Source organism: Eucyclogobius newberryi, unplaced genomic scaffold, assembly GCF_026437365.1.
Source record: "Eucyclogobius newberryi isolate DKJ021-1_F unplaced genomic scaffold, fEucNew1.0.hap1 SCAF_53, whole genome shotgun sequence".
Lineage (NCBI taxonomy): Eukaryota > Metazoa > Chordata > Actinopteri > Gobiiformes > Gobiidae > Eucyclogobius > Eucyclogobius newberryi.
In genome coordinates this window covers 317,501-341,418 of record NW_027316201.1, presented here as the reverse complement: position 1 = coordinate 341,418, position 23,918 = coordinate 317,501, and the positions used below count along the sequence as shown (strand labels likewise).

General features: G+C 51.9%; 2 protein-coding genes across 3 annotated transcripts in view; one reads left to right on the top strand and one right to left on the bottom strand.

Moving 5' to 3' along the window:
* Positions 1-109: 109 nt before the first annotated feature.
* On the bottom strand, positions 110-7,479 carry LOC140383543 (uncharacterized). 2 transcript variants are annotated; one of them, XM_072465988.1, is made up of 8 exons: positions 7,265-7,479; positions 4,733-4,854; positions 4,537-4,675; positions 3,194-3,315; positions 2,874-2,984; positions 2,707-2,813; positions 1,956-2,046; positions 110-327 (listed from the first exon to the last, which is right to left on the bottom strand). In XM_072465988.1, the coding sequence occupies exons 1-8, from the start codon at positions 7,359-7,361 to the stop codon at positions 211-213; spliced, it is 906 nt and encodes a 301-aa protein (XP_072322089.1). In that variant the 5' UTR covers positions 7,362-7,479; the 3' UTR covers positions 110-210. The 2 variants fall into 2 exon arrangements, with proteins under 2 accessions (XP_072322089.1, XP_072322090.1); XM_072465989.1 differs by lacking the exon at positions 1,956-2,046 and having other exon boundaries at positions 195-327.
* A 74-nt stretch (positions 7,480-7,553) lies between these two features.
* The window catches only part of srp54 (signal recognition particle 54), a 29,067-nt gene continuing 12,702 nt past the window's right edge, over positions 7,554-23,918 (top strand). Inside the window, exons 1-8 of the mRNA XM_072465987.1 lie at positions 7,554-7,575; positions 14,975-15,072; positions 15,723-15,814; positions 18,546-18,630; positions 18,715-18,819; positions 21,760-21,826; positions 22,029-22,086; positions 22,909-23,059. Coding sequence (XP_072322088.1) covers positions 14,995-15,072; positions 15,723-15,814; positions 18,546-18,630; positions 18,715-18,819; positions 21,760-21,826; positions 22,029-22,086; positions 22,909-23,059 — 636 coding nt within the window. The 5' untranslated portion in view covers positions 7,554-7,575; positions 14,975-14,994. The remainder of the gene's footprint in view (positions 7,576-14,974; positions 15,073-15,722; positions 15,815-18,545; positions 18,631-18,714; positions 18,820-21,759; positions 21,827-22,028; positions 22,087-22,908; positions 23,060-23,918) is intronic.

Sequence of the window (23,918 nt, the reverse complement as noted above, 5' to 3'; positions counted from 1 at the left end):
ACCCTAGTTCCATGTGGAGGGTTCTCCATGTTAAAGAGGCCACACAGTCCCTTATGGTCAGAGCAGTTCCAACACAAATATAAAGCTCTCGTCACATTTAATCCATCAACTTGTTTAATGTTCACACTTTTTAATTTGTTCAGGTTCAGGCCGTGATTGGCCGGTGCCGTCACATGACTCTGTACAGGTGACCGTGATTGGCCGGTGCCGTCACATGACTCTGTACAGGTGAATCTGTCTAAACGCCTGGTTCTGCTCCGCGTCGCTCGTCAGGAAAAGCTCATAGTTCACAGGAAGTTCCTCCAGCCAATCAGAAGGCAGCTTCTCCTGGAGGACGAGAGAGAGAGGTCAAAGGTGATGAACAGGAAACGCGGATCTGAATCACATGACCGCTGCCATAACCGGTTAAAAACATGGTTTCACCCCAGTGACTTCAGCTCTTGGACTTTCTCTCGGTCGATAAATGTAAAAACCTGTTGAAACGGCTCTGGTCCTGTGGTCCTCTGTGGTCCTGTGGTCCTGGTCCTGTGGTCCTCTGGTCCTGTGGTCCTCTGGTCCTGTGGTCCTGGTCCTGTGGTCCTGGTCCTGTGGTCCTGGTCCTCTGGTCCTGTGGTCCTGTGGTCCTGGTCCTCTGGTCCTGTGGTCCTGGTCCTCTGGTCCTGTGGTCCTGGTCCTCTGGTCCTGTGGTCCTCTGTGGTCCTCTGGTCCTGTGGTCCTCTGGTCCTGTGGTCCTGGTCCTCTGGTCCTGTGGTCCTGGTCCTGGTCTCCTGGTCCTCTGGTCCTGTGGTCCTGGTCCTCTGGTCCTGTGGTCCTGGTCCTCGTCCTGTGGTCCTGGTCCTCTGGTCCTGTGGTCCTGGTCCTGTGGTCCTGGTCCTCTGGTCCTGTGGTCTGGTCCTCTGGTCCTGTGGTCCTGGTCCTCTGGTCCTGGTCCTGTGGTCCTCTGGTCCTGTGGTCCTCTGTGGTCCTGGTCCTCTGGTCCTGTGGTCCTGGTCCTCTGGTCCTCTGGTCCTGGTCCTGTGGTCCTGGTCCTCTGGTCCTGGTCCTCTGGTCCTGGTCCTCTGGTCCTGGTCCTCTGGTCCTGTGGTCCTGGTCCCCTGGTCCTGTGGTCCTGGTCCTGTGGTCCTCTGGTCCTGTGGTCTGGTCCTGTGGTCCTGGTCCTGGTCCTGTGGTCTGGTCCTCTGGTCCTGTGGTCCTGGTCCTCTGGTCCTGTGGTCCTGTTCCTGTGGTCCTCTGGTCCTGTGGTCCTGGTCCTGTGGTCCTCTGGTCCTGTGGTCCTGGTCCTGTGGTCCTGTGGTCCTGGTCCTGGTCCTGTGGTCTGGTCCTCTGGTCCTGTGGTCCTGGTCCTCTGGTCCTGTGGTCCTGTTCCTGTGGTCCTCTGGTCCTGTGGTCCTGGTCCTGGTCCTGTGGTCTGGTCCTGTGGTCCTGTGGTCCTGGTCCTGTGGTCTGGTCCTGTGGTCCTGGTCCTGGTCCTGTGGTCTGGTCCTCTGGTCCTGTGGTCCTGGTCCTGTTCCTGTGGTCCTCTGGTCCTGTGGTCCTGGTCCTGGTCCTGTGGTGTGGTCCTGTGGTCCTGGTCCTGTGGTCCTGTGGTCCTGTTCCTGTGGTCCTCTGGTCCTGTGGTCCTGGTCCTGGTCCTCTGGTCTGGTCCTGTGGTCCTGTGGTCCTGGTCCTCGAGTGGAGCCTAAATCTGTTCATCTGATTAACTTTACACCTCCTAATATTAAAAAGTGTCGCTGGAGATACTTTATTATCAAACCAGTCAGGGACACCACATCGCTTTACAACAGGTGGCCCTTGTGCAGCGTGGAACTAAGAGTCCAGATGCAGCAGCAGCACAACATCTCAGACATTATGGAGCTGGAGAGGCTCTGGAGGCCCGGCATATGTGCTCCGCCCTCACCACTCCACCACCTCCCACCGGCACCAGCTGATCATTTCAGAGTTTAACAAAGACAAACCTGGACGTGGCTGAAGCTTGTCTCTAAACCAGGAACTGAAACCAGCAGAGAACCTTTTCTACGGAAGTTCTGGACCAGGAACCTCCAGCACCTGAAAGAACCAAAGAATTCCCGAGGCCCAAAGACAGAGTCCCGAGGCCCAAAGACAGAGTCCTGAGGTCCTGAGGCCCAAAGACTGGAGCTGGACCCGGGTTTGGTCTGGACCCGGGTTTGGTTTGGACCCGGGTTTGTCTGGACCCGGGTTTGGTCTGGACCCGGGTTTGGTCTGGACCCGGGTTTGTCTGGACCCGGGTTTGGTCTGGACCCGGGTTTGGTCTGGACCGGGTTTGTCTGGACCGGGTTTGGTCTGGACCGGGTTTGTCTGGACCCGGGTTTGGTTTGGACCCGGGTTTGTCTGGACCCGGGTTTGTCTGGACCCGGGTTTGGTCTGGACCCGGGTTTGGTCTGGACCCGGGTTTGTCTGGACCCGGGTTTGTCTGGACCCGGGTTTGGTCTGGACCCGGGTTTGTCTGGACCCGGGTTTGGTTTGGACCCGGGTTTGTCTGGATCCGGGTTTGGTCTGGACCCGGGTTTGTCTGGACCCGGGTTTGGTCTGGACCCGGGTTTGGTCTGGACCCGGGTTTGGTCTGGACCCGGGTTTGTCTGGACCCGGGTTTGTCTGGACCCGGGTTTGTCTGGACCCGGGTTTGTCTGGACCCGGGTTTGGTCTGGACCCGGGTTTGGTCTGGACCGGGTTTGTCTGGACTCTGACCTGATCTGTTCCTGAAGCTCCAGGAAAAACTCAAAGACGTTGTTCAAGACGAGAACATCAGCGTTTTGGACCAGAACCTCCTGAGAACAAATGTCTGAGTGAAGAACCTGAAAGAGACAAAGACCGGGTTTAGTCCGGGTTTAGTCCGGGTTTAGTCCGGGTTTTACCTGGACTCGGTCGTCAAAGCCGTACTTATGGATCACTTGGTTCTGGAGTTTCACAAAGTCCTGGTTTATTTCGACTCCAACGAGACGCGACGCTGAGCTGAAGACGTGACCCTGAAGGAGACAAGATCAGGACCAGGACCAGGACCAGGACCAGGACCAGGACCAGGACCAGAGTTTAGACCAGGACGGAGAACTTTATTTCACTAAAATCGTTCACAGTCGGATCAAAATCGCAGAGAGCAAGAAGACGTCTGGCCCAGGTGGGTCCTGGTCCCGGTCTCGGTCTCGGTCCTGGTCCTGGTCCTGGTCTTGGTACTGACCCCATAAAGAACTGCTCCAAGTCTGGATCCGACATCGACCAGAACTCGACCGCTCAGATCCGGAAGAACGTTCAGGAACAAGAACCTGAGCTCCGGAACCGAGAACGAGTGAGACAGGAAGTCTGCAAAGAGACCGGGTTTAGTCCGGGTTCAGTCCTGGTTTAGTCCTGGTTCAGTCCGGGTTCAGTCCTGGTTTAGTCCTGGTTCAGTCCGGGTTCAGTCCTGGTTTAGTCCTGGTTCAGTCCGGGTTCAGTCCTGGTTTAGTCCTGGTTCAGTCCGGGTTCAGTCCTGGTTTAGTCCTGGTTCAGTCCGGGTTCAGTCCTGGTTTAGTCCTGGTTCAGTCCGGGTTTAGTCCTGGTTCAGTCCTGGTTTAGTCCTGGTTCAGTCCGGGTTTAGTCCTGGTTCAGTCCTGGTTTAGTCCTGGTTCAGTCCGGGTTCAGTCCGGGTTCAGTCCGAGTTCAGTCCGAGTTCAGTCCGGGTTCAGTCCAGGTTCAGTCAAGGTTCAGGGGTTCAGTCCGGGTTCAGTCCTGGTTTAGTCCTGGTTCAGTCCGGGTTTAGTCCTGGTTCAGTCCGGGTTCAGTCCGGGTTTAGTCCTGGTTCAGTCCGGGTTTAGTCCTGGTTCAGTCCGGGTTCAGTCCTGGTTTAGTCCGGGTTCAGTCCGAGTTCAGTTCAGGTTCAGGGGTTCAGTCCGGGTTCAGTCCGGGTTTAGTCCGGGTTTAGACCGGGTTCAGTCCGGGTTCAGTCCGGGTTCAGTCCGGGTTTAGTCCGGGTTCAGTCCGAGTTTAGTCCTGGTTCAGTCCGGGTTCAGTCCGGGTTCAGTCCTGGTTTAGTCCGGGTTCAGTCCGAGTTCAGTTCAGGTTCAGGGGTTCAGTCCGGGTTCAGTCCGGGTTCAGTCCTGGTTTAGTCCGGGTTCAGTCCGGGTTCAGTCCGGGTTCAGTCCAGGTTCAGTCCGGGTTCAGTCCGGGTTCAGTCCAGGTTCAGTCCTGGTTTAGTCCTGGTTCAGTCCGGGTTTAGTCCTGGTTCAGTCCGGGTTCAGTCCGGGTTCAGTCCGGGTTTAGTCCGGGTTCAGTCCGGGTTCAGTCCGGGTTCAGTCCCGGTTCAGTCCTGGTTTAGTCCTGGTTTAGTCCGGGTTCAGTCCGAGTTCAGTCCGGGTTCAGTCCTGGTTTAGTCCGGGTTCAGTCCGAGTTCAGTTCAGGTTCAGGGGTTCAGTCCGGGTTCAGTCCGGGTTCAGTCCGGGTTCAGTCCAGGTTCAGTCCGGGTTCAGTCCGGGTTCAGTCCGGGTTCAGTCCCGGTTCAGTCCTGGTTTAGTCCTGGTTCAGTCCGGGTTCAGTCCGGGTTCTGACCCAGGTCTTGGGTCTGGGTGGATCCGCACTGGAGACAAAACGTTCGGCTGAATTTTCCCTTTTCACACATTGAGTCCAGAAGGTTCTCATCAAACAGGAAGCCGTCCACGTGCACGGCCCTACGTGCACACGCCTCCATCTGCAACACAAGGTCAGGGGTCACAGGGGTCACAGGCTCAGGGGTCACAGGTCAGACCTTGCTGCAGGTGAAGCTCTCTGAGGGCATCATGGCGTCTGGAGGCAGAATGGACCTGAGCTCTTCAGAGATGTTCTCCAGGATCACACCTCTGTTCTCTGTGAGGAGCGACTGCACCTGGTCTGAAGCACAAGAGGTCAGAGGTCACAGGAGGTCAGAGGTCACAGGAGGTCACAGGAGGTCACAGGAGGTCAGAGGTCACAGGAGGTCACAGGTAACAGGAGGTCACAGGAGGTCACAGGTGGTCAGAGGTCACAGGAGGTCACAGGAGGTCACAGGAGGTCACAGGAGGTCAGAGGAGGTCACAGGAGGTCAGAGGTCACAGGAGGTCAGAGGTCACAGGAGGTCACAGGTCACAGGAGGTCACAGGAGGTCAGAGGTCACAGGAGGTCAGAGGTCACAGGAGGTCAGAGGTCACAGGAGGTCACAGGAGGTCAGAGGAGGTCACAGGAGGTCAGAGGTCACAGGAGGTCAGAGGTCACAGGAGGTCACAGGTCACAGGAGGTCACAGGAGGTCAGAGGTCACAGGAGGTCAGAGGTCACAGGAGGTCAGAGGTCACAGGAGGTAACAGGAGGTCAGAGGAGGTCACAGGAAACAGGAGGTCAGAGGTCACAGGAGGTCACAGGAGGTAACAGGTCACAGGAGGTCAGAGGTCACAGGAGGTCAGAGGTCGATCTTCACACATTACACCAGAAAAAACACCAAAACATCTGGATTTCTGTCCCAGAGTCCTCTGTCCTCAGACACGTGTCCCAGTGTCCTCTGTCCTCAGACACGTGTCCCAGTGTCCTCTGTCCTCAGACACGTGTCCCAGCGTCCTCTGTCCTCAGACACATGTCCCAGTGTCCCAGCGTCCTCTGTCCTCAGACACGTGTCCCAGTGTCCTCTGTCCTCAGACACGTGTCCCAGTGTCCTCTGTCCTCAGACACGTGTCCCAGTGTCCTCTGTCCTCAGACACGTGTCCCAGCGTCCTCTGTCCTCAGACACGTGTCCCAGCGTCCTCTGTCCTCAGACACGTGTCCCAGCGTCCTCTGTCCTCAGACACGTGTCCCAGTGTCCTCTGTCCTCAGACACGTGTCCCAGTGTCCTCTGTCCTCAGACACGTGTCCCAGCGTCCTCTGTCCTCAGACACGTGTCCCAGTGTCCTCTGTCCTCAGACACGTGTCCCAGCGTCCTCTGTCCTCAGACACGTGTCCCAGAGTCCTCTGTCCTCAGACACGTGTCCCAGTGTCCTCTGTCCTCAGACACGTGTCCCAGTGTCCTCTGTCCTCAGACACGTGTCCCAGCGTCCTCTGTCCTCAGACACGTGTCCCAGTGTCCTCTGTCCTCAGACACATGTCCCACGTGTCCCAGTGTCCTCTGTCCTCAGACACATGTCCCAGTGTCCTCTGTCCTCAGACACGTGTCCCAGTGTCCTCTGTCCTCAGACACATGTCCCACGTGTCCCAGCGTCCTCTGTCCTCAGACACGTGTCCCAGCGTCCTCTGTCCTCAGACACGTGTCCCAGTGTCCTCTGTCCTCAGACACATGTCCCAGTGTCCTCTGTCCTCAGACACGTGTCCCAGCGTCCTCTGTCCTCAGACACATGTCCCAGTGTCCTCTGTCCTCAGACACGTGTCCCAGAGTCCTCTGTCCTCAGACACATGTCCCAGCGTCCTCTGTCCTCAGACACGTGTCCCAGCGTCCTCTGTCCTCAGACACGTGTCCCAGTGTCCTCTGTCCTCAGACACGTGTCCCAGTGTCCTCTGTCCTCAGACACATGTCCCACGTGTCCCAGCGTCCTCTGTCCTCAGACACGTGTCCCAGTGTCCTCTGTCCTCAGACACGTGTCCCAGTGTCCTCTGTCCTCAGACACGTGTCCCAGCGTCCTCTGTCCTCAGACACGTGTCCCAGCGTCCTCTGTCCTCAGACACGTGTCCCAGCGTCCTCTGTCCTCAGACACATGTCCCAGTGTCCTCTGTCCTCAGACACATGTCCCACGTGTCCCAGTGTCCTCTGTCCTCAGACACATGTCCCAGTGTCCTCTGTCCTCAGACACGTGTCCCAGCGTCCTCTGTCCTCAGACACGTGTCCCAGTGTCCTCTGTCCTCAGACACGTGTCCCAGTGTCCTCTGTCCTCAGACACATGTCCCACGTGTCCCAGTGTCCTCAGACACATGTCCCAGTGTCCTCTGTCCTCAGACACATGTCCCAGTGTCCTCTGTCCTCAGACACGTGTCCCAGACACGTGTCCCAGTGTCCTCTGTCCTCAGACACGTGTCCCAGTGTCCTCTGTCCTCAGACACGTGTCCCACGTGTCCCAGTGTCCTCTGTCCTCAGACACATGTCCCAGTGTCCTCACAGAGTGAACATGAGCTGTTTGATTTAAACTGTTTCTCTTTGGATTGAACTCTGTAGAACACGACACGTGAAATGTATTTATTTCACATATTTCAGTCTTTTTGTCAGAATCTCACAATGAAAACACAAAATGCCGGGTCCAGACCCGGTCCCGGTCCAGACCCGGTCCCGTGCGCGTGCTCGTGTCTCACCTGAGCTCGTGACCCACTGCAGAAGTCTGCCCACGTGCTCGGGGCGCGTGAGCTTCAGGAGCTTTTTGAGCTCGCGCTTCGCTTCAGCAAAGTCCATCCTCTGCGCATGCGCACTCGGACACTTATGAATATAATATTTAGGGTTGAAAGTGTCGAAACTGTGGTCACGGCGAATCCTGTAAAAACTACAGACGCGTCTGTCTCGCGCTGACGTAATAACCGCACCGGAAGTGCAGTGTAATGCTTCCGGTTCCACGGTTTGATGACGCGACGCTGCTTCGCTTCGGTTTGAGCAGATTCTTGGATTAAAGGTAAAAGTCTGCGACACATGAAGCTTTTCTTCCTCACGTGACTCGCGCTAAAGTCTGCGACACGGACACGGCGCGAAACCAGCTGAAGCTGCGCAGAAAGACGTGTTTATGAGAAACGTCTGCGCAGGCTAATGCTAAGCTAACAGCGCCGACAACAACAAACACCTTAAACCTTCAGTTGAACTTTAAATGTGTTGCTGTCATTTGTCTTTGACACTTAAAGTTCTGAAGAAGAAAACACAACGTTTAAGTCCAAATGTCATTTGTTCCATTTGCCTGATGTCTGTCCCTCTCAGTCCAGTGCTTGAGCCATTTCTTATCAATCAATCAACCTGTATTTCAGAGAAGATAAGATCATCCTTTATTGTCCCACATGGGGAAATTTCATTGTTGCACTGCAGTGGATCCAGAGGAAAAGAACAGATTATAGGAAGTTTAAAGTGATGGAGGAACATGAGAACGTGATGCTCTCCGGGTAAAACGATGGTTCCCCCTCAGTTTCATGAGTTCCTCCTTTGGAACAGGAAGTATAGTTCCTGAACTGGGGTGACGGTCTCGCCACAGCCGCATGTTCCTTTGTATAAACGCGACGTCACGAGGAAAAACACTCAATATTCCGGCCGAACAAAGTCCAAACAAGTTGAATTAAAGTGATTCCAGCGCGAGTCCCGATCGTACGACTAAAGTAGAACATTTTTTACAAAAGATAAAGCACAAAAAGTGTGAAAAAAGAGCGGAGCGTTGCCGCGGGCGACGAGCTGGACCAGCGCCTTTGTGACGCTTGATAAAGCCCTTTACAACACGCAAAGTGACCGACCATGTGACCAACATCAAAGCAATACCATCAAAGGACTGAACAAAGTGTCACTACAGAGTCCAACATATCCACACGCCACAGACCATGAAGCGTGTTCAGGACCATGAAGCGTGTTCAGACCATGAAGCGTGTTCAGGACCATGAAGCGTGTTCAGACCATGAAGCGTGTTCAGGACCATGAAGCGTGTTCAGGACCATGAAGCGTGTTCAGGACCATGAAGCGTGTTCAGACCATGAAGCGTGTTCAGGACCATGAAGCGTGTTCAGGACCATGAAGCGTGTTCAGGACCATGAAGCGTGTTCAGACCATGAAGCGTGTTCAGACCGTGAAGCGTGTTCAGACCATGAAGCGTGTTCAGGACCATGAAGCGTGTTCAGGACCGTGAAGCGTGTTCAGGACCATGAAGCGTGTTCAGGACCATGAAGCGTGTTCAGACCATGAAGCGTGTTCAGGACCATGAAGCGTGTTCAGGACCATGAAGCGTGTTCAGGACCATGAAGCGTGTTCAGACCATGAAGCGTGTTCAGGACCATGAAGCGTGTTCAGACCATGAAGCGTGTTCAGGACCATGAAGCGTGTTCAGGACCATGAAGCGTGTTCAGGACCATGAAGCGTGTTCAGACCGTGAAGCGTGTTCAGGACCATGAAGCGTGTTCAGGACCATGAAGCGTGTTCAGGACCATGAAGCGTGTTCAGGACCATGAAGCGTGTTCAGGACCATGAAGCGTGTTCAGACCATGAAGCGTGTTCAGACCATGAAGCGTGTTCAGGACCATGAAGCGTGTTCAGGACCATGAAGCGTGTTCAGGACCATGAAGCGTGTTCAGACCATGAAGCGTGTTCAGGACCATGAAGCGTGTTCAGACCATGAAGCGTGTTCAGGACCATGAAGCGTGTTCAGGACCATGAAGCGTGTTCAGGACCATGAAGCGTGTTCAGGACCATGAAGCGTGTTCAGACCATGAAGCGTGTTCAGGACCATGAAGCGTGTTCAGGACCATGAAGCGTGTTCAGGACCATGAAGCGTGTTCAGGACCATGAAGCGTGTTCAGACCATGAAGCGTGTTCAGGACCATGAAGCGTGTTCAGACCGTGAAGCGTGTTCAGGACCATGAAGCGTGTTCAGACCATGAAGCGTGTTCAGGACCGTGAAGCGTGTTCAGGACCGTGAAGCGTGTTCAGACCGTGAAGCGTGTTCAGACCGTGAAGCGTGTTCAGGACCATGAAGCGTGTTCAGGACCATGAAGCGTGTTCAGACCATGAAGCGTGTTCAGGACCATGAAGCGTGTTCAGGACCATGAAGCGTGTTCAGACCATGAAGCGTGTTCAGACCATGAAGCGTGTTCAGGACCATGAAGCGTGTTCAGGACCATGAAGCGTGTTCAGACCATGAAGCGTGTTCAGGACCATGAAGCGTGTTCAGGACCATGAAGCGTGTTCAGGACCATGAAGCGTGTTCAGACCATGAAGCGTGTTCAGGACCATGAAGCGTGTTCAGACCATGAAGCGTGTTCAGGACCATGAAGCGTGTTCAGGACCATGAAGCGTGTTCAGGACCATGAAGCGTGTTCAGACCATGAAGCGTGTTCAGGACCATGAAGCGTGTTCAGACCATGAAGCGTGTTCAGGACCATGAAGCGTGTTCAGACCATGAAGCGTGTTCAGGACCATGAAGCGTGTTCAGACCATGAAGCGTGTTCAGGACCATGAAGCGTGTTCAGGACCATGAAGCGTGTTCAGACCATGAAGCGTGTTCAGGACCATGAAGCGTGTTCAGACCATGAAGCGTGTTCAGGACCATGAAGCGTGTTCAGGACCATGAAGCGTGTTCAGGACCATGAAGCGTGTTCAGGACCATGAAGCGTGTTCAGACCATGAAGCGTGTTCAGGACCGTGAAGCGTGTTCAGACCATGAAGCGTGTTCAGGACCGTGAAGCGTGTTCAGGACCATGAAGCGTGTTCAGACCATGAAGCGTGTTCAGACCATGAAGCGTGTTCAGGACCATGAAGCGTGTTCAGGACCATGAAGCGTGTTCAGGACCATGAGGCGTGTTCAGGACCGTGAGGCGTGTTCAGGACCGTGAGGCGTGTTCAGGACCGTGAGGCGTGTTCAGGACCGTGAAGCGTGTTCAGGACCGTGAAGCGTGTTCAGACCATGAAGCGTGTTCAGGACCATGAAGCGTGTTCAGGACCATGAAGCGTGTTCAGGACCATGAAGCGTGTTCAGACCATGAAGCGTGTTCAGGACCATGAAGCGTGTTCAGGACCATGAAGCGTGTTCAGGACCATGAAGCGTGTTCAGGACCATGAAGCGTGTTCAGGACCATGAGGCGTGTTCAGACCATGAAGCGTGTTCAGGACCATGAAGCGTGTTCAGGACCATGAAGCGTGTTCAGGACCATGAAGCGTGTTCAGACCATGAGGCGTGTTCAGACCATGAAGCGTGTTCAGGACCATGAAGCGTGTTCAGACCATGAAGCGTGTTCAGACCATGAAGCGTGTTCAGGACCATGAAGCGTGTTCAGAACCATGAAGCGTGTTCAGGACCATGAGGCGTGTTCAGGACCATGAAGCGTGTTCAGACCATGAAGCGTGTTCAGACCCGTGACGCGTGTTCAGGACCATGAGGCGTGTTCAGGACCATGAGGCGTGTTCAGGACCATGAGGCGTGTTCAGGACCATGAGGCGTGTTCAGGACCATGAAGCGTGTTCAGACCATGAAGCGTGTTCAGACCCGTGACGCGTGTTCAGGACCATGAGGCGTGTTCAGGACCATGAGGCGTGTTCAGGACCATGAAGCGTGTTCAGGACCATGAGGCGTGTTCAGGACCATGAGGCGTGTTCAGACCCGTGACGCGTGTTCAGGACCATGAAGCGTGTTCAGGACCATGAAGCGTGTTCAGACCCGTGACGCGTGTTCAGGACCATGAAACACACAATACTTTACTAGAATGTGTTCCATACATTTATGTTTGGATCAGTTGTTGGATGAAGTTATTATAAAGAAGTTCTTTGTGGATCAAGGTGAAAGTAAAACTCTTTTTTTCAAACATGTCTCAGGATCAGAGACGTGTCCCGACATGTCTCAGGATCAGAGACGTGTCCCGACATGTCTCAGGATCAGAGACGTGTCCCGACATGTCTCAGGATCAGAGACGTGTCCCGACATGTCTCAGGATCAGAGACGTGTCCCGACATGTCTCAGGATCAGAGACGTGTCCCGACATGTCTCAGGATCAGAGACGTGTCCCGACATGTCTCAGGATCAGAGACGTGTCCCGCTCCTGGACTCATGTCCAATATAACTTATTATGTCCTTTTTGTTCTGGAATCTAGAGCATCTCAAACCTTCACTGACCGAGAAATTCACCCTGGAAACGACGTAAACACTGACATCACTGTCAACAGAGCACACGGACCCTAACCACTGACGCACACGTCTTCAGTGAGACGGGAGCGCCTCGTACGACGGGAGCGCCTCGTACGTGCGGGACGGGAGCGCCTCGTACGTGCGGGACGGGAGCGCCTCGGTACGTGAGAGACGGGAGCGCCTCGTACGTGCGGGACGGGAGCGCCTCGTACGTGAGAGACGGGAGCGCCTCGTACGTGCGGGACGGGAGCGCCTCGTACGTGCGGGACGGGAGCGCCTCGTACGTGCGGGACGGGAGCGCCTCGTACGTGCGGGACGGGAGCGCCTCTCGTACGTGCGGGACGGGAGCGCCTCGTACGTGAGAGACGGGAGCGCCTCGTACGTGCGCGACGGGAGCGCCTCGTACGTGCGGGACGGGAGCGCCTCGTACGTGCGGGACGGGAGCGCCTCGTACGTGCGGGACGGGAGCGCCTCGTACGTGCGGGACGGGAGCGCCTCTCGTACGTGCGGGACGGGAGCGCCTCGTACGTGAGAGACGGGAGCGCCTCGTACGTGCGGGACGGGAGCGCCTCGTACGTGAGAGACGGGAGCGCCTCGTACGTGCGAGACGGGAGCGCCTCGTACGTGCGGGACGGGAGCGCCTCGTACGTGCGGGACGGGAGCGCCTCGTACGTGCGGGACGGGAGCGCCTCGTACGTGAGAGACGGGAGCGCCTCGTACGTGCGGGACGGGAGCGCCTCGTACGTGCGGGACGGGAGCGCCTCGTACGTGCGGGACGGGAGCGCCTCGTACGTGCGGGACGGGAGCGCCTCTCGTACGTGTGGGACACACGAGACGAGAACATGGTACAGATCCTTTCAATCTAGAGCTCTTCAGTGACCCCTGACCCTATGACGTGTTCTCCTCCTGAACATGAGACCTGAACACCTCAGGTCCAGGTCCAGCCTCAGGTCAAAGACTGGTATCTCTCCATTGGGAGGACCAGAGACTGACCAGAGACTGACCAGAGACTGACCAGAGACTGACCAGAGACTGACCAGAGACTGACCAGAGACTGACCAGTCCACTCCAGGGACACTTTCATTCTGATTGTACAAAACACAACTCTGTTCTATTGTGTTTGACTTTATTTCTTGATGATCGTTGTCAAATGTCACGACAGCGTTAAAACTTGTCTCACACCTTCTTGTCTCACACCTTCTTGTCTCACACCTTCTTGTCTCACACCTTCTTGTCTCACACCTTCTTGTCTCACACATTCTTGTCTCACACCTTCTTGTCTCACACCTTCTTGTCTCACACATTCTTGTCTCACACCTTCTTGTCTCACACCTTCTTGTCTCACACCTTCTTGTCTCACACCTTCTTGTCTCACACATTCTTGTCTCACACCTTCTTGTCTCACACCTTCTTGTCTCACACCTTCTTGTCTCACACCTTCTTGTCTCACACATTCTTGTCTCACACCTTCTTGTCTCACACATTCTTGTCTCACACATTCTTGTCTCACACCTTCTTGTCGCACACATTCTTGTCTCACACCTTCTTGTCTCACACCTTCTTGTCTCACACCTTCTTGTCTCACACATTCTTGTCTCACACCTTCTTGTCTCACACATTCTTGTCTCACACATTCTTGTCGCACACATTCTTGTCTCACACATTCTTGTCTCACACATTCTTGTCTCACACCTTCTTGTCTCACACATTCTTGTCTCACACATTCTTGTCTCACACCTTCTTGTCTCACACCTTCTTGTCTCACACATTCTTGTCGCACACATTCTTGTCTCACACATTCTTGTCTCACACATTCTTGTCTCACACATTCTTGTCTCACACCTTCTTGTCGCACACATTCTTGTCTCACACATTCTTGTCTCACACCTTCTTGTCTCACACCTTCTTGTCGCACACATTCTTGTCTCACACCTTCTTGTCTCACACATTCTTGTCTCACACATTCTTGTCTCACACCTTCTTGTCTCACACCTTCTTGTCTCACACATTCTTGTCTCACACATTCTTGTCGCACACATTCTTGTCTCACACATTCTTGTCTCACACATTCTTGTCTCACACATTCTTGTCTCACACCTTCTTGTCTCACACCTTCTTGTCTCACACATTCTTGTCTCACACCTTCTTGTCTCACACATTCTTGTCGCACACATTCTTGTCGCACACATTCTTGTCTCACACATTCTTGTCTCACACATTCTTGTCTCACACCTTCTTGTCGCACACCTTCTTGTCTCACACCTTCTTGTCTCACACCTTCTTGTCTCACACATTCTTGTCTCACACCTTCTTGTCTCACACATTCTTGTCTCACACATTCTTGTCTCACACCTTCTTGTCGCACACATTCTTGTCTCACACCTTCTTGTCTCACACCTTCTTGTCTCACACATTCTTGTCTCACACCTTCTTGTCTCACACCTTCTTGTCTCACACATTCTTGTCTCACACATTCTTGTCGCACACATTCTTGTCTCACACATTCTTGTCTCACACCTTCTTGTCTCACACCTTCTTGTCTCACACATTCTTGTCTCACACCTTCTTGTCTCACACCTTCTTGTCTCACACATTCTTGTCGCACACATTCTTGTCTCACACATTCTTGTCTCACACATTCTTGTCTCACACCTTCTTGTCGCACACATTCTTGTCTCACACCTTCTTGTCGCACACATTCTTGTCTCACACATTCTTGTCTCACACCTTCTTGTCTCACACCTTCTTGTCGCACACATTCTTGTCTCACACCTTCTTGTCTCACACATTCTTGTCTCACACCTTCTTGTCTCACACCTTCTTGTCTCACACATTCTTGTCTCACACATTCTTGTCTCACACATTCTTGTCGCACACATTCTTGTCGCACACATTCTTGTCTCACACATTCTTGTCTCACACCTTCTTGTCTCACACCTTCTTGTCTCACACCTTCTTGTCTCACACCTTCTTGTCTCACACCTTCTTGTCTCACACATTCTTGTCTCACACCTTCTTGTCTCACACCTTCTTGTCTCACACATTCTTGTCGCACACATTCTTGTCGCACACATTCTTGTCTCACACATTCTTGTCTCACACATTCTTGTCTCACACCTTCTTGTCGCACACATTCTTGTCTCACACCTTCTTGTCGCACACATTCTTGTCTCACACCTTCTTGTCTCACACCTTCTTGTCTCCGTCTCAGGACCTTCACCTGCTGCCGTCATGGTTCTGGCAGACTTAGGACGAAAGATCACCTCAGCTCTGAGGTCGCTGAGCAACGCCACCATCATCAATGAAGAGGTGAAACTATCATGTCAAACTGTGGAACCGTCTGTGATCAGAACCGTCTGTGATCAGAACCGTCTGATCAGGACGGAACCGTCTGTGATCAGGACGGAACCGTCTGTGATCAGGACGGAACCGTCTGTGATCAGGACGGAACCGTCTGTAATCGGAACCGTCTGTGATCAGAACCGTCTGTGATCAGAACCGTCTGTGATCAGAACCGTCTGTGATCAGAACCGTCTGTGATCAGAACCGTCTGTGATCAGAACCGTCTGATAGGATAGAACCGTCTGTAATCGGAACCGTCTGATCAGGACGGAACCGTCTGTGATCGGAACTGTCTGTGATCAGGACGGAACCGTCTGTGATCAGGACGGAACCGTCTGTAATCGGAACCGTCTGTGATCAGGACGGAACCGTCTGTGAGGCCTTTGATCCAGTTACAGCTCCATGCTGTTTTGGTCGACTAATTGTTGTGTCTGCTTGTGCGTCTGCTTGTGCGTCTGCTTGTGCGTCTGCTTGTGCGTCTGCTTGTGCGTCTGCTTGTGCGTCTGCTTGTGCGTCTGCTTGTGCGTCTGCTTGTGCGTCTGCTTGTGCGTCTGCTTGTGCGTCTGCTTGTGCGTCTGCTTGTGCGTCTGCTTGTGCGTCTGCTTGTGCGTCTGCAGGTGCTGAATGCGATGCTAAAGGAGGTTTGTGCCGCGCTTCTCGAGGCCGATGTCAACATCAAACTGGTGAAACAGCTCAGAGAGAACGTCAAGTGAGTTGATCCGAGTGTCACACTGACCTGTCTGTCTGTAGGAACATGAACCTTTACTAAACCTGTCTGTCTGTAGGAACATGAACCTTTACTAAACCTGTCTGTCTGTAGGAACATGAACCTTTACTAAACCTGTGTCTGTAGGAACATGAACCTTTACTAAACCTGTCTGTCTGTAGGAACATGAACCTTTACTAAACCTGTGTCTGTAGGAACATGAACCTTTACTAAACCTGTCTGTCTGTAGGAACATGAACCTTTACTAAACCTGTGTCTGTAGGAACATGAACCTTTACTAAACCTGTCTGTCTGTAGGAACATGAACCTTTACTAAACCTGTGTCTGTAGGAACATGAACCTTTACTAAACCTGTCTGTCTGTAGGAACATGAACCTTTACTAAACCTGTCTGTCTGTAGGAACATGAACCTTTACTAAACCTGTCTGTCTGTAGGAACATGAACCTTTACTAAACCTGTCTGTCTGTAGGAACATGAACCTTTACTAAACCTGTCTGTCTGTAGGAACATGAACCTTTACTAAACCTGTCTGTCTGTAGGAACATGAACCTTTACTAAACCTGTCTGTCTGTAGGAACATGAACCTTTACTAAACCTGTCTGTCTGTAGGAACATGAACCTTTACTAAACCTGTCTGTCTGTAGGAACATGAACCTTTACTAAACCTGTCTGTCTGTAGGAACATGAACCTTTACTAAACCTGTCTGTCTGTAGGAACATGAACCTTTACTAAACCTGTCTGTCTGTAGGAACATGAACCTTTACTAAACCTGTCTGTCTGTAGGAACATGAACCTTTACTAAACCTGTCTGTCTGTAGGAACATGAACCTTTACTAAACCTGTCTGTCTATAGGAACATGAACCTTTACTAAACCTGTCTGTCTGTAGGAACATGAACCTTTACTAAACCTGTCTGTCTATAGGAACATGAACCTTTACTAAACCTGTCTGTCTGTAGGAACATGAACCTTTACTAAACCTGTCTGTCTATAGGAACATGAACCTTTACTAAACCTGTCTGTCTGTAGGAACATGAACCTTTACTAAACCTGTCTGTCTGTAGGAACATGAACCTTTACTAAACCTGTCTGTCTGTGAGAACATGAACCTTTACTAAACCTGTCTGTCTGTGAGAACATGAACCTTTACTAAACCTGTCTGTCTGTAGGAACATGAACCTTTACTAAACCTGTCTGTAGGAACATGAACCTTTACTAAACCTGTCTGTCTATAGGAACATGAACCTTTACTAAACCTGTCTGTCTGTAGGAACATGAACCTTTACTAAACCTGTCTGTCTATAGGAACATGAACCTTTACTAAACCTGTCTGTCTGTAGGAACATGAACCTTTACTAAACCTGTCTGTCTGTAGGAACATGAACCTTTACTAAACCTGTCTGTCTGTAGGAACATGAACCTTTACTAAACCTGTCTGTCTGTAGGAACATGAACCTTTACTAAACCTGTCTGTCTGTAGGAACATGAACCTTTACTAAACCTGTCTGTCTTTAGGAACATGAACCTTTACTAAACCTGTCTGTCTGTAGGAACATGAACCTTTACTAAACCTGTCTGTCTGTAGGAACATGAACCTTTACTAAACCTGTCTGTCTATAGGAACATGAACCTTTACTAAACCTGTCTGTCTGTAGGAACATGAACCTTTACTAAACCTGTCTGTCTGTAGGAACATGAACCTTTACTAAACCTGTCTGTAGGAACATGAACCTTTACTAAACCTGTCTGTCTGTGAGAACATGAACCTTTACTAAACCTGTCTGTCTGTAGGAACATGAACCTTTACTAAACCTGTCTGTAGGAACATGAACCTTTACTAAACCTGTCTGTCTATAGGAACATGAACCTTTACTAAACCTGTCTGTCTGTAGGAACATGAACCTTTACTAAACCTGTCTGTCTATAGGAACATGAACCTTTACTAAACCTGTCTGTCTGTAGGAACATGAACCTTTACTAAACCTGTCTGTCTGTAGGAACATGAACCTTTACTATACCTGTCTGTAGGAACATGAACCTTTACTAAACCTGTCTGTCTGTAGGAACATGAACCTTTACTAAACCTGTCTGTAGGAACATGAACCTTTACTAAACCTGTCTGTCTGTAGGAACATGAACCTTTACTAAACCTGTCTGTCTGTAGGAACATGAACCTTTACTAAACCTGTCTGTAGGAACATGAACCTTTACTAAACCTGTCTGTCTGTGAGAACATGAACCTTTACTAAACCTGTCTGTCTGTAGGAACATGAACCTTTACTAAACCTGTCTGTCTATAGGAACATGAACCTTTACTAAACCTGTCTGTCTGTAGGAACATGAACCTTTACTAAACCTGTCTGTAGGAACATGAACCTTTACTAAACCTGTCTGTCTATAGGAACATGAACCTTTACTAAACCTGTCTGTCTGTAGGAACATGAACCTTTACTAAACCTGTCTGTCTGTAGGAACATGAACCTTTACTAAACCTGTCTGTCTGTAGGAACATGAACCTTTACTAAACCTGTCTGTCTGTAGGAACATGAACCTTTACTAAACCTGTCCGTCTGTGTGACCTCTGTGCGACCTCTGTGCGACCTCTGTGCGACCTCTGTGCGACCTCTGTGTGACCTCTGTGTGACCTCTGTGTGACCTCTGTGCGACCGCTGTGTGACCTCTGTCCGACCTCTGTGTGACCTCTGTGCTCAGGTCGGCCATAGACCTGGAGGAGATGGCGTCTGGTCTGAACAAACGCAGGATGATCCAACATGCCGTCTTCAAGGAGCTGGTCAAGGTCTTCACTCTTCTCCACAGACTGTTCTCTGACGTTCTCCTTTGGAACGTTCTAGTCTGACGTTCTCCTCTGGTTCTTTCTTAGCTCGTTGACCCTGGAGTTAAAGCTTGGACTCCGACTAAAGGAAAGAACAACGTCATTATGTTTGTGGGTCTTCAGGGCAGTGGCAAGACCACCACCTGCTCCAAGGTAAAGTCATCAATGACACGGGTATCACACTAGGGGGCGCGGTCATCAATGACACGAGGATCACACTAGGGGGCGCGGTCATCAATGACACGGGTATCACACTAGGGGGCGCGGTCATCAATGACACGGGTATCACACTAGGGGGCGCGGTCATCAATGACACGAGGATCACACTAGGGGGCGCGGTCATCAATGACACGGGTATCACACTAGGGGGCGCGGTCATCAATGACACGAGTATAACACTAGGGGGCGCGGTCATCAATGACACGAGGATCACACTAGGGGGCGCGGTCATCAATGACACGGGTATCACACTAGGGGGCGCGGTCATCAATGACACGAGGATCACACTAGGGGGCGCGGTCATCAATGACACGAGGATCACACTAGGGGGCGCGGTCATCAATGACACGAGGATCACACTAGGGGGCGCGGTCATCAATGACACGAGGATCACACTAGGGGGCGCGGTCATCAATGACACGAGGATCACACTAGGGGGCGCGGTCATCAATGACACGAGGATCACACTAGGGGGCGCGGTCATCAATGACACGAGTATCACACTAGGGGGCGCGGTCATCAATGACACGAGGATCACACTAGGGGGCGCGGTCATCAATGACACGGGTATCACACTAGGGGGCGCGGTCATCAATGACACGAGGATCACACTAGGGGGCGCGGTCATCAATGACACGAGGATCACACTAGGGGGCGCGGTCATCAATGACACGAGGATCACACTAGGGGGCGCGGTCATCAATGACACGAGGATCACACTAGGGGGCGCGGTCATCAATGACACGAGTATCACACTAGGGGGCGCGGTCATCAATGACACGAGGATCACACTAGGGGGCGCGGTCATCAATGACACGGGTATCACACTAGGGGGCGCGGTCATCAATGACACGAGGATCACACTAGGGGGCGCGGTCATCAATGACACGAGGATCACACTAGGGGGCGCGGTCATCAATGACACGAGGATCACACTAGGGGGCGCGGTCATCAATGACACGAGTATCACACTAGGGGGCGCGGTCATCAATGACACGAGGATCACACTAGGGGGCGCGGTCATCAATGACACGAGGATCACACTAGGGGGCGCGGTCATCAATGACACGGGTATCACACTAGGGGGCGCGGTCATCAATGACACGAGGATCACACTAGGGGGCGCGGTCATCAATGACACGAGGATCACACTAGGGGGCGCGGTCATCAATGACACGAGGATCACACTAGGGGGCGCGGTCATCAATGACACGAGTATCACACTAGGGGGCGCGGTCATCAATGACACGAGTATCACACTAGGGGGCGCGGTCATCAATGACACGAGTATCACACTAGGGGGCGCTGTCATCAATGACACGAGGATCACACTAGGGGGCGCGGTCATCAATGACACGAGGATCACACTAGGGGGCGCGGTCATCAATGACACGAGGATCACACTAGGGGGCGCGGTCATCAATGACACGAGGATCACACTAGGGGGCGCGGTCATCAATGACACAAGTATCACACTAGGGGGCGCGGTCATCAATGACACGAGTATCACACTAGGGGGCGCGGTCATCAATGACACGAGTATCACACTAGGGGGCGCGGTCATCAATGACACAAGTATCACACTAGGGGGCGCCAGAATACACATGTTTCCAACCCACATCTATTCCAGAAGAGACTTTCTCTTCAGTAAAGACAGATCTAAAGCTCTGAAGCAGATGCACAATAGACCTCATGTAGAGCAGGAGGAAAGATGAAACACTGAAGGTTCAGACCCTAAGCAAGCTCTAAAGACACACCTCAGAGTTACACCTCAATTATGTCCAAAAGAATGGGACAAATATTTGAGTGTGTTGCTAGTGTGATCCAGAATGTTGTGCTCAATGGTCTTATACTGAGAGTCATGTGGTTCCTGAGGTTCCTGTACAGGTCTTATACTGAGAGTCATGTGGTGCCAGGGGTTCCTGTACAGGTCTTATACTGAGAGTCATGTGGTGCCGGGGGTTCCTGTACAGGTCTTATACTGAGAGTCATGTGGTGCCTGAGGTTCCTGTACAGGTCTTATACTGAGAGTCATGTGGTGCCGGGGGTTCCTGTACAGGTCTTATACTGAGAGTCATGTGGTGCCTGAGGTTCCTGTACAGGTCTTATACTGAGAGTCATGTGGTTCCTGAGGTTCCTGTACAGGTCTTATACTGAGAGTCATGTGGTGCCTGAGGTTCCTGTACAGGTCTTATACTGAGAGTCATGTGGTGCCTGAAGTTCCTGTACAGGTCTTATACTGAGAGTCATGTGGTGCCTGAGGTTCCTGTACAGGTCTTATACTGAGAGTCATGTGGTTCCTGAGGTTCCTGTACAGGTCTTATACTGAGAGTCATGTGGTGCCTGAGGTTCCTGTACAGGTCTTATACTGAGAGTCATGTGGTGCCTGAGGTTCCTGTACAGGTCTTATACTGAGAGTCATGTGGTGCATGAGGTTCCTGTACAGGTCTTATACTGAGAGTCATGTGGTGCATGAGGTTCCTGTACAGGTCTTATACTGAGAGTCATGTGGTTCCTGAGGTTCCTGTACAGGTCTTATACTGAGAGTCATGTGGTGCCTGAGGTTCCTGTACAGGTCTTACTGCAGATGACAGACGCTTGAGTCATTTGGAGGAAGTGAAGAATCCCTGGGTCAAATCTGTTCTTACAACATGGAAGGAGCTGATCAGAACGTCTAACTAAACACAGATGTACAAATCTTATATATATAATATATATATATTTCTCAGATTGATCAAGACCACACGGGAACGTCTAGAAAGTGGTTTAGACGTTGGTGCAGAGTATTGAGCCCATTCCTTTAGTATCGAAATAGTTGTGTTCTAAATGATGATCAGTTTCCTGACGTCTCGTTGCTTGTTCTTCTTGTTCCAGTTGGCGTATTATTACCAGAGGAAAGGCTGGAAGACCTGCCTGATCTGCGCCGACACGTTCAGAGCTGGTACGAGTCGCTCTGAGTCTGACCCACGTTACAGTGCCATGTGTGAATGAAGCCAGGGTCTAACCCAGGGCCACTGCTCGTCTCCGTGGTTACCAGCTTGGTTTCTATGGTTATACTGTCTCTTGTTTCTCTTTCAGTGATTTACCTCTCTGTTGCTTATCACTCTGTCTGTTGTTTTTCACTCTCGTCTCTTTCTCTTCAGGAGCGTTTGATCAGCTCAAACAGAACGCCACCAAAGCCCGGATCCCCTTCTACGGCAGGTGAGAGGTGGAGCCACGAGGAGGAGGCGGAGCTAGGCTTTAGTGTCGAGGTGGAGCCACGAGGAGGAGGCGGAGCTAGTCTTTAGTGTCGAGAGGTGGAGCCACGGGGAGGAGGCGGAGCTAGGCTTTAGTGTCGAGGTGGAGCCACGAGGAGGAGGCGGAGCTAGGCTTTAGTGTCGAGAGGTGGAGCCACGAGGAGGAGGCGGAGCTAGGCTTTAGTGTCGAGAGGTGGAGCCACGAGGAGGAGGCGGAGCTAGGCTTTAGTGTCGAGAGGCGGAGGCACGAAGAGGAGGCGGAGCTAGGCTTTAGTGTCGAGAGGCGGAGGCACGAAGAGGAGGCGGAGCTAGGCTTTAGTGTCGAGAGGCGGAGGCACGAAGAGGAGGCGGAGCTAGGCTTTAGTGTCGAGAGGCGGAGGCACGAAGAGGAGGCGGAGCTAGGCTTTAGTGTCGAGAGGCGGAGGCACAAGGAGGAGGCGGAGCTAGGCTTTAGTGTCGAGAGGCGGAGGCATGAAGAGGAGGCGGAGCTAGGCTCTAGTGTCGAGAGGCGGCGGCATGAAGAGGAGGCGGAGCTAGGCTCTAGTGTCGAGAGGCACTAAAACCTATCTTAGTTACACGGAGATGGGCCCGTTGTCATGGTGATTGTCTCCATAGTTACACGGAGATGGACCCGTTGTCATGGTGATTGTCTCCATAGTTACACGGAGATGGACCCGTTGTCATGGTGATTGTCTCCATAGTTACACGGAGATGGACCCGTTGTCATGGTGATTGTCTCCATAGTTACACGGAGATGGACCCGTTGTCATGGTGATTGTCTCCATAGTTACACGGAGATGGACCCGGTGGTGATCGCGGCCGAAGGCGTGGACAAGTTTAAATCAGAAAACTTTGAGATCATCATCGTGGACACGAGCGGACGCCACAAACAGGAAGACTCTCTGTTTGAGGAGATGCTGCAGGTGTCCAACGCCGTGGTGAGTGGGACACACCAGCCACGCCCCTTTAGTCCCTTTAGGTTCTTTAGGCCCTTTAGGTTCTTTAGGCCCATTAGGTTCTTTAGGCCCATTAGGTTCTTTAGGCCCTTTAGGTTCTTTAGGCCCTTTAGGTTCTTTAGGCCCTTTAGGTTCTTTAGCCCCTTTAGGTTCTTTAGGCCCTTTAGGTTCTTTAGCCCCTTTAGGTTCTTTAGGCCCTTTAGGTTCTTAAGCCCCATTAGGTTCTTTAGGCCCTTTAGGTTCTTTAGCCCCTTTAGTTCTTTAGCCCCTTTAGGTTCTTTAGCCCCTTTAGGTTCTTTAGGCCAGGGGTGTCCAATCTTTTTTCACCGAGGGCCACATTTGTAATCTTAAATGGAGCAGAGGGCCACAAACAACCCGACAATGTTGAATTTGAAAGTGAATACTTAAAACTGTTGTGTTTGTATTGTTGGATGAGCCGCCGCACCTTTAATAACACTTGGAACATTAATAATAAGTTGTTATCACATCAAAATGCTTGAATTTTTCCAATTTTACAGTAAAAAGTACCGGTACTACTTTTTATTGTTTAGACCAACTTAGCAGGAAGCCGGAGGGCCAACAAAAATTGGTCTGCGGGCCGCATTTGGCCCCCGGGCCGTAGTTTGGACATGCCTGCTTTAGGCCCTTTAGCTTTAGGCCCTTCAAGCCCTTTACAGGATGAGAAATAGATTTTCAAAGTTAGGGGCCCCCGGGGCCCACAAGCGCGCGGCGTCATAAGAACACGATAAATGTGTTTTAAAGCTGGTTATTATCTGTAAAACAATGTAAAGTACTTTGATCTGTTCTTTGATATGAAGAGCACAAATACTGCATCATATAC

What these genes read in the sequence shown, in the direction of transcription:
- LOC140383543 (XM_072465988.1), bottom strand. Translation starts at nt 7,361, where the DNA reads ATGGACTTTGCTGAAGCGAAGCGCGAGCTCAAAAAGCTCCTGAAGCTC. An exon ending in AGAGCTTCACCTGCAGCAAG is followed by an intron (nt 4,676 to 4,732) that starts GTCTGACCTGTG and finishes CTTGTGTTGCAG; the next exon opens with ATGGAGGCGTGTGCACGTAG. An exon ending in GAGCTTCAGGAACAGATCAG is followed by an intron (nt 2,047 to 2,706) that starts GTCAGAGTCCAG and finishes TGGTTCTTTCAG; the next exon opens with GTGCTGGAGGTTCCTGGTCC.